The sequence below is a fragment of the Passer domesticus genome, chromosome 24, assembly GCF_036417665.1.
Source record: "Passer domesticus isolate bPasDom1 chromosome 24, bPasDom1.hap1, whole genome shotgun sequence".
Lineage (NCBI taxonomy): Eukaryota > Metazoa > Chordata > Aves > Passeriformes > Passeridae > Passer > Passer domesticus.
This window is the reverse complement of record NC_087497.1, coordinates 3481545-3491263: the sequence shown is the minus strand read 5'-3', so window position 1 is coordinate 3491263 and position 9719 is coordinate 3481545. Positions and strand designations below refer to the sequence as shown.

Below are 9719 nucleotides of genomic sequence, written 5' to 3'. Positions count from 1 at the left end.
AACTTTCTAAGACTTGTTTGGAAAAAAAGCCCACGAGCCTCTGATTTGTGATTACCATCCCGACCTGGAGAGCAGCTGAACAAACCACTACTATTGAACAAACCACCAAACAAAAGCCACAATGGCTCCTGTCAGGCAGAGACCAATGCTGACAGATGACCTGTAGCAGCGCAGGAGAATAATTTGTGAATTGCCATTGATTTCCAAAATCAAAACATAAATTTTGCTTCACAACTGAAGTATCATGGGAAATTTTGGTTTTTTAGTAGGTGTTTTGTCTCCCTGTGATTTTTGTGGGGAAAATAACATTCATTCAAGCCAAACCCACACAAACTTGCTGGTTAAACTCAGGCATCTGCTTCTTGGTCTGGCCTGGATCATTGCAGGGAGCCCTCAGAATTCCCTTCAGTGCTGGTGTGGCTCCCAGGCCAATCCCTGAGCATCACCAGCCCCTTACTCCAGCGTGGCAGGAGGGCTCCCAGCCCCCTGTATTTCAGTGCAGAGCATCCTGCTGCCAGGGAGAGCAGTGCGAGGCTGCCTGTCCAAGGAGAAGCCCTGAAACCTGTAATTGGCACCAGCTAGGTGCCCAATGACATTTTAGAAGGGCCCAACACCCTCTGTTCCACCACAGCTCCAGCCAACAGCTCCTGTCTGTGACCAACAAACCCCAGAGCTCCCAGCCCAGCACCTTCCAGCTTGGCTCCACTTTTGGGCAGGAATTCAGCACTGTGGAAGCCAAATCCCCAGCACTGGCCTTGAGCTGCTCCATCTCTCCACAAGCACCTGCTGTGCTGCCACCAACAGCATCAGTCCTGCTGCTGCCAACACAGTGAGCCTGCAATCTGCAGGCTGAAAACATGGGAACCACCTCCCTCTGTCCCAGCACACGAGAGCCACCAGGCTCAGCCCTGCATTCACATTCTCTGAACAGAGAAAAACATAATTATATCTCAGGATTTTTCCTGGAGAAGCACAGAGAGAAGAGAAGAAAACAATTCTTACCTCTACTTGCTGCTCCTGCTGTTTTTGCACGCGTGGAATGTGTTATGGAGATTGTTTACCCAAAGGGATTTGTCAGTTGGATTCTGCTGAGGATTGTTCTGTTTCCTTGGCCAGTTGGGTCAAAGCTGTGTTCTGGCTGTCTCACACAGTTGTGGGTTTTTCTTTAGTATTCTTTAGTATCTTTTGTATAGTATAGTATCTCTTTAGTATAGTATCTTTAATAGAGTATAGTTTTAACAAAGCAATTGTTCAGCATTCTGAATTGATGGAATCAGATTCCAATTATTCCCCACATCAAGGGCTCCCTGCATGCAATTCTGCTCAGCCCTGCAGACCCTGCAGCTCTTCCCACAGCAGCACACACCAGCTGCACCTTCCTCTGCCTGCAGCAGCTCCCTGTCCGTGTTCTCCTGCACCCACGGCCTTTTGTCATCACCTAACCCGTGACAAACCCGTTGTGGTGGTAAAGATCAGAATCACTGTGATCCCAGGCCGATGCCCAGGACTGGCCCAGAGGAGCGGCAGTGTTTTGCACAAGGCAGTAACAAATTGCTGAATGTCACCTGTGATTTATCACTGCCTTGGGTTCCAGACAGTGATACTGTTTCCCCCAGGGAAGCAGCCTTGTGGGTGCCAGCACATCTGCTCTGACTGAACCTCTAACAGGGATGATTTTGCTTATTTTATTGGATTGGAAGCATCCCCAATAAGCATCTTGTCTCCTTGTCTGAGTGATGCCTTTGCCGTACGACACTGAATTTACATCCCATCCACTGCATACAACTGCTCTGACAGCTGGAAAAGCACCATATGGGGTGGGGACACACTGCAGGAGCTCAGTCCCAGCAGGGACCAGTCTCTGCCACGCTGGTGAATGTGCCAGAAACGTCTGCAGGTGACAGGCCCTGCCAGAGATAAGACTGCGCACACTGTGCCGTGCTTTCATCTCCAAAAATGCTTTAAGATGCAAAGAAATTAACAGCAGAGAGAGATTGCTGGAGCCTGACTGCAGGCTTGAGCTGCTCCGAGGAGGAGCAGAGGCACCCCAGAGGGCAGAGGCACCCCAGAGGGCAGAGGCACCCCAGAGGGCACAGCTGCCTTGGGCACGGCTCTTGGGAGGCTCCCACTGCAGCTGCCAGTGGGAATGGCTGAAGTGGCACTCGTGCCAGTGCAGTTCTGCTCCTGAGACCCCTCCTCGCCACACAGGAAGGAGGACAGTGCCCTCTGAGCCAGCCCTGCCTCTGCCAGCACCCCAAAATGGGCTGGGCTACACCAGCAGGGGCAGGGCCACGGTCACCCAGGCTTGAAACACACAGCAAAGCCCTCTGCTCCCTGGCATGGCCCCTCCAGCTGCTGGGCCAGGAGCCCTGTCCCTGTGTCCTGCTGGGACAGCAGCCTGGCCTCACCACAGCACCTGGCCTGTCCTTGTCGCTGGCTGGTAGTGGGGATTGTGGCTCCAGATATCTCTTTCATCCCATCAGGGACTGCTAGATTTAATTCCCTGCACTTCAGGATAAAGTGAGGGTCCCATCCAGAAAGCAATTTGTGTTTCTCAGAGCAGGCAGTCAGAACCTTTCCCATTAAAATGTAAATTTAGCCCTGTTTTCTGGCATCTCTTTTCCTTCCTTAAGTTAAAAAGAATATGAACTTGTATTATTTTTTCCATCAACGGTATCTTCACCTTCATTTTGTTTTAAGGAAAAAAGCTGCCTGATATACACCTTTAGCAAATTAAATTTGAATTGAGTCTGACAGCACAACAGGGATCCAGATTACAGGGAGATGTCCTGGCCTAATTGGAGTCATTGCCAAGCAGATATTTGCAGAGTGTTAACCACGGAGGGCACAAGGAGAGCAAACACGGTCTCTGCACCAAATGCTCATCTCAGCAGCATTCCCAGCTGGCTGCAGGACCAGCCTGCTCCCAACTCCAGCAGCACCTTGGTGGTGTCCCTCAGGAACATCCTGGATGCTGAATTTAGTTTTACTGCAATCCCAGCCATCCTCAGCCAGGCACCACAGAGCCCCACTGGCCACTCCCTCTGCCCGCCCTGGGGCTCCCACGTCAGCCAGGTGTGGGGTTCCTGCCCTGCCATCCATCCCTGTCCCACCATCCATCCATCCATCCATCATCCATCCATCCGTCATCCATCCATCATCCATCCATCATCCATCCATCATCCATCCATCATCATCCATCCATCCATCCATCCATCCATCCATCCATCCATCCATCATCCATCCATCCATCCATCCATCATCCATCCATCCATCCATCCATGGATTCCATCCATCCATCCATCCATCATCCATCCATCATCCATCCATCCATCCATCCATCCATCCATCCATCCATCCATCCATCATCCATCATCCATCCATCCATCCATCATCCATCCATCATCCATCCATGCATCCATCCATCCATCCATCCATCCATCCATCCATCATCCATCCATCCATCCATCCATCCATCCATCCATCATCCATCCATCCATCCATCATCCATCCATCATCCATCCATCCATCCATCATCCATCCATCCATCCATCCATCCATCCATCATCCATCCATCATCCATCCATCCATCCATCATCCATCCATCCATCCATCATCCATCCATCCATCATCCATCCATCCATCATCCATCCATCATCCATCCATCCATCCATCCATCATCCATCCATCCATCCATCATCCATCCATCCATCCATCCATCCATCCATCCATCCATCCATCCATCATCCATCCATCCATCATCCATCCATCCATCCATCCATCCATCCATCCATCCATCATCTCCCCAAAGCTGCAGCCTCACAGCAGAGGGGAGTGGATGTCTGGGAACCAGCAGAGGATTTTGGCCAAACATGCTCAGAATAATGAAACCAACTGTCCTGCTCACTGCAGGTTTTAAAAGATGATGTTTCGTGATTAAAACCCCAAATCTCTGTGAACTCAACGTTTCTTTTGCTTTCAGACACCTGGAGGCAGGGAAGGGCTCTCTGCACACCTGGGGAAGCCTGTCAGCATTTGAAGGATGTTCAGAGGATACAACTACACAACAAGGAGGAAAAGCTGAAAATTCCCCTCTGCCCACACTGGGCAGGTAACTGCCACAAGCTCGGGAGCTCCTCATTCCCCAGAAATCTCAAAATCTCATCCAATCAAGCTGTGACTGATGACAACTTGCCCCTGACAGAGCTGCACCAGGCCACCCCCAGCCCCTGAGAGCAGAGTTAACGGGGAGCATCATCCCAGGCCCTGGGGAGAGTGGGCTCATCAGTAGAAATGAATGGTTTCATTGCCAGGGGGATCTGATCCAGTGCTCTCCCTGTCCTGGGGACCAGAGTGCTCCCATGGCTTTCCTACAGGGCTGCCCCTGGAGCCCAGCACATCCTGGACTGCAGTGGAATGCTCTGTCCCACAGCAGCAAGGGAATCAGCAGCCTCAGCCAGCATTAATTATGCAGAGAATAATTTGCTGGTAAGGAAAAAAAAAAAAGTTCTAATTTAATCAAAATGAAATTAATAGTTAATTTAACAATTCCACAGTGAAAAGCCCTTGACCTCTGGACTTCTCCTCCCTGCATGCAGGGACTGTTGATGGCTCCTGCAGTGGTGACATCCCAGGGCAGCCCAGCCCTTCCCCACCTCAGCTGCTCTGCCCAGAGCCCCCTCCCCAGGTCCTGCAGCCACCCCCAAGGTGGCAACAGCAGGGGGGGGTGAACCACAGCTGGTCTGAAATGGGGAAAAATGGAGAAGAGGTGGATGAACACACACCATGTTAGCTCCTGAAAAATTCCAGTACAAATAAATATCTTTTGAAGGAACTGGAAAATAGGAAGAAGAGCAGCCAGGCAGAATATCCTCCAGAAAAGGGAGCTGAGAGCAAATCTGACAAATGTACCTGGGGTGACCTGGAAGAGGGACTGCTGTCTGAGGAAACAGACTCTCCAGATGACCTCAAGGTCCCTTCTGACTAAATTATCTACACTTCTACAGACTAATTCCTTAAATCAGTATTAATTAATTAATTAATTATTTCCTTAAACCAGCAGGGCAGGCTGGGCTTCATCTGGAAGCATCTCCCCAGGCAGTGGACTATTTCCTAGTCAAGACATTACAAGAAAATAAACCAGAAGAAGATTAACATAAATATTGTTTGAAAGGCTTAATCAGCAGCAAATTGCAATTTTGTGTTTCCAGCTTAATTAGCATGAGTCTGGTTTTCATTGTATTGGGAAGCAGAAGGAGGGCAGCAGCAGCAGCAGCACAGATCTGTGTTTGCAGGGGTGGAGGAAAACCTCTCCCTGCTCAGGGCTCCTGGAGGCCTCAGCCAGCAGCATTGCCACCAGCTCCAAGAGGGCAGGAAAGGAGCAGCTCCACCTCCACCAGCAGCCCTGGCCCTGTGCTGCTGCTTTGCTCCACGAGTTTGAACTGGCTCTGCTAGTGGGGTTCTTCAAATGCATTTCTGTTTGCAGGGCGAGTGCTAATTAAAATGCAAACCGTGTTTCTCCTGCTCTGAGTGCTCACAACAATGTGATTTCCACAAGGGCTGCGAGCACAAGGGTCACCCTGCTCTGGGAGTGTTCATGAAGGTGTTTCAGTCCTGCCTAGCACATTTCCAGAGCAGCTCCCCACTCCAGCAGAAGCTGTGTCTGATCCCCCTGTGCCAGCTGGGCTGGGGGTGTATTTTCACCGTGTCCCCAGACAGGTCACTGTGTCCTGGTGACACTACAGGTGCCACCACCACTCCCTACACTGCAGTCACTCAGAGTAGCAGCAGGGCCCCCATTTGGGAAGTACCAAGGACACCTGAACAAGCAACAAATCCCAGGTTTGCTCCGTGCTGGCACATTGCAGAGGTGCTGACAGTGCCCTGACACTGATACACAGGCCTGTCACCTCAGCTGGTGCCAAGCACATCGTGCTGACTCACAGTGCCCCACAGCCAGCCAGAGGAAAGAGAAAAGAGGGGATTTATAGTGCCTGCAGTTTCTGCAAGGGAACGACAGCACTGGCCCTTAACCCGTGACTGATGCATGGCTCATCCTCTTGCTGCTGCTACAAATAAAGCTGTCACCTGCAGGGACACTGAGCACTGGCAGCAGGGAACGAGCCACGAGCAGAGGCACCAGGTGAGATGGTGACACGTTTCTCCAGTTCTCTGCCCACCCTGGCTGCTCACAAATGCCTCTGCAGGTTGTGGCCAGGATGAGGCTCTGGGCACCCCAGAGCAGCCACCAGAGCCAGTCCCATCCAGGCAAGACAGCTCTTCCTCTGCCTCACCTGGGGAGCATCACTCCCCACACAGCTGTGGGAAAGGAGCCTTTCCTGGCTCAGCTCCTCCTAAGAGTTTTCAGAGTTCCTAGGGGGAGGAGGAAGAGGAGGAACTGCTGCAGCAGAGCCCCCAAGCCAGGGAAGCAGCTCCTGGAGGCCCCTCAGCTGCATGAGGCTCTGTGGGTGCCCATGGCTCGTGGTGCCAGCACAAGGGCAGGGGCACAGCTGCACCCAGCTATCCATGCTGCACGATCAGCTTGTCTGAGCAGGGAAATGCAGCACTGGGAAAACAGGAAACCTTTGGAAAGTGGATGGCAGGTGTGAGTGATGGATGAGCCCAGCAAGGATCCATGAACAGCTGATGAGCCGAGGAAAGAGGCAGGGGCTGCTCACTGTGCAAACCCAGCAGGGAAATTGCTCACTGTGCTGGGAGGTCACAGCCAGCCCCAAACAGCCCTGACACCCCTGCAGGCGTGGGGGCACCAGGGCAGCAGCTCTGGCCCTGGTGTGAGCTGGGGGATGTGGAGAGTCACCTGCCCAAATCCACTGAGCCCCAGGGCCCCACTCTCCCCCTCCTCTGCCCCAGAGCCTCTGCTCAGAGCAGGGCCCACCAGCACAGGGACGGGCAGGCAGGACAAGGGCTCCTGTGCAGGCTAAAGTGGTTTCCCTCAGATCCCTCTGGTTTCCCTCAGCCCCTCCATCCCCCAGGATACTCAGCTGGAAAGGCAAGGTAGGAGCAGAGATCCCACTCTGCAGATGACAGTAACTCCCCCAGCCTGGTGCTTTGGGAATTTCACAGCAGAAGCTCCAGGCAGGCAGTGCTGACTCCGGGGTCAGCTGTGTGTGCAGTGCAATCCATCACGGTGCCTGGGACAGCTGCTTGTGAGCAGCAACAGCAGAAAACTCCTCCATGGCCCTCAAGACACTGGGAAAAACCACACCAGTGCAGGCTGTGCAAGGGCTGGGTGCAGGCAGGGCAGTGGCCCTGGCACTCCACACACACCCCAAGGGCAGAGCTGCTCCCCAGGGACAGGATCCTGGCCCCACACCTCCCCCTCCTCGCTTCCCAGTGACTTCACTTGTCAATCAATGATCAATACCAGGGGACACTTTCATCCATTCCCTGTTTACTTCAGCTTAGCACCATTTCAGAGCAAAACCAAGAGAGAATTCTACATTTAAACGACGGAAGATCATCACACCAAGAGCTTCTTTCATTTTCTGCATGAGGAGGAAGCAGGTTGTTCTGAGCAGCTCTAGCCTGGGGTATCTGAGCACTGAATTTTCAGAAGCACTGACAGTTTAATATCAGTAGGTTTTGATCACATTTGGAACAGAGAGCAGCACAGCTGTAACACCCTCAAAGCCCCAAACCCCTCCACTCCATGTCTGCTTTCCTTCCAGGGCAGATGGCACAGGGTGAGCTCTGGGGCACACGGGGCCTTCCCCACAGCACCCTGACAAGAGCTCAGCTTTCATAATCTCTGTATTCACAAAGGGTAACAGAACAGACATTTGGGAACAGTACAGCAGCTCAAAAAGGTCCAAAAGGGTTATCCAGTCTTTCTTTTTTAATATTTTTTAATTTACCTTGACATAACCCATCGACCTTATTAAACAAGGCCATGATCACCCACTGCTGAGTGCACAGGCACACAGTGCCCAGCTCCACCAGCTCCTAGTCCCAAGGGTTAGGAAGATTCTGGTACCAAGCCATACTTCTTCTTCAGGATTTCAACTGTGGGCGTTAGTGCACTGCAGGGAGAAACAGAGCCATGAGAACAAAGGGTTTGGAGCATCAAAACTGCATTTTCTGAGCAATCAGTGAGACACAGGATTGCACTTAGAGCCAAGGAGAGCAGGAACTCCAGAAACCACAGCTTCACACAGAAGCTGGGAGAAAGGGGAATTTGAGAGCTCCTGAGGATTTCTGTGTGTGCTCATAATTAGGTTAACACTAATGGGAAGGTGGAACTGCTGTGGGCAGTGCAGTGAAGCAAATCAAACAAAGCAAAGCAAACAAAGCAAAGCAATGCAGGCCCCACCCCTACCCAAAAGCTTTGCTTCATTTAAAGCAAACAGGCCCAGCCACACTCACCAGCCAGGCCGGATGATGGAGAACTTCCCTGACACAGACAAGTCAACCACAGTCGACCCCAAGCGACACTCTGGGCTCTGCATGTCTCCTATGGGGCCTCCATCAACGACCAAGGACAGCTGAGGCCACAAGTCCTGGAATTCCTGCAAGAGAGCCGGGGGTAACAATCCCGACAGCGCTTTGTACCATTTAAATAAAATAAAAATACAGCAGCAGAGCAACGCTTGGTTTACTGCTAAACCCAACAGAGAGAGCCTGGGGCTCTGCCAGAGTGCCCCAGGGACGTGGCAGGGGTGGAGGAGCCTCACCAGCACGGTCAGGGTGCTGCCCTGGGAGCTGACGTTGGCGCTCGTCAGAGCCAGCGGCCCCGGGCAGGCTCGGGCCAGGTCTCTCATGAAGGGGTGGTCTGGAACGCGAACACCAACCAGCTGCAGGGGGACAGGAGGGGCGGACACACGGAAACTGCGTTTAGTTTTGCCTCGCCTAAAGCTCGCTTGGATTAAAGCTGAAACTCTAGAGAACTGACAGGTCTACACCTGCTGGACCTGTGATGACAAAATGGTTTATGTCACGTCACAGGGAGCAGGACAACACAGGGACCATTCTGGGGACAGCTAAGGACAAATGCTACAGCAGCAGCACAAAGCCAGCCCCCTGCCCGCAGTCCTGTAGCCACGCCCTACCGATGTGAAGGGATTCAGGTCCTTATTTAGCTCTTCTGAACGCTCCAAGACCAGGGTCACCGGTCCCGGGAGCAGGTCCCGCAGCAGCTCGTCGGGAACATTCACACGGCAGTACCTGCGGGGGCAGACAGCGGGTCAGGCGTGCACACGGAGCGTGCACCCGGGGCAGCCCGGCACGGCTCCCCTCCCTCCCGCGGGGCTCGGGCCCGCCGCGGTCCCCGCGCACCGGTAGAGCCGCTCCACGTCGCCGAGGCAGATGGCGAGCGGCTTGGCGCCGTTCCGCCCCTTCAGGCTGTAGATGCTGCGCACGGCGGCCGAGTCCTGCGCCAGGCACGCCACGCCGTACACCGTGTCCGTGGGCACGGCCACCAGCCCGCCCGCCCGCAGGGCGCCGGCCGCGGCCGCCACCGCCTCGCTCCAGCCGGCGGCGCGGCCTCCACGCTCCGGTGCGGCCCAGCCCGGCTCCACCGGGGCGCTCCCGCCGCAGCCTCCGCTCTCCGCCGGCTCCCCGCACGCTCCCCGCGGGCCGGGCCGGGCCCCGCGGGCGGGCGGCAGCAGCACCAGGCGGGCACGGCCCGGGCCCGGCCCCGCCGCTCGCTCCGCCAGCGCCAGAGCCAGCACCCGCGCCGCCCGCGCCATGCGGCGGCACTTCCG

General features: G+C 54.0%; 1 protein-coding gene across 1 annotated transcript; it reads right to left on the bottom strand.

The window, feature by feature from the left end:
- Positions 1–7391: 7391 nt before the first annotated feature.
- YRDC (yrdC N6-threonylcarbamoyltransferase domain containing) lies at positions 7392–9719 on the bottom strand. Its single transcript, XM_064398463.1, has 5 exons — positions 9292–9719; positions 9066–9180; positions 8691–8810; positions 8383–8525; positions 7392–8039 (listed from the first exon to the last, which is right to left on the bottom strand). The coding sequence occupies exons 1-5, from the start codon at positions 9702–9704 to the stop codon at positions 7976–7978; spliced, it is 855 nt and encodes a 284-aa protein (XP_064254533.1). The 5' UTR covers positions 9705–9719; the 3' UTR covers positions 7392–7975.

Bases quoted from the DNA above. Each gene is read 5' to 3' on its own strand.
- YRDC (XM_064398463.1), bottom strand. From the start codon at position 9,704: ATGGCGCGGGCGGCGCGGGTGCTGGCTCTGGCGCTGGCGGAGCGAGCG. The intron at 9,181-9,291 runs GTGCGCGGGGAC...CTGCCCCCGCAG, and splicing joins GACGTGGAGCGGCTCTACCG to GTACTGCCGTGTGAATGTTC. The intron at 8,526-8,690 runs GTGAGGCTCCTC...GCTCTCTTGCAG, and splicing joins GCAGCACCCTGACCGTGCTG to GAATTCCAGGACTTGTGGCC.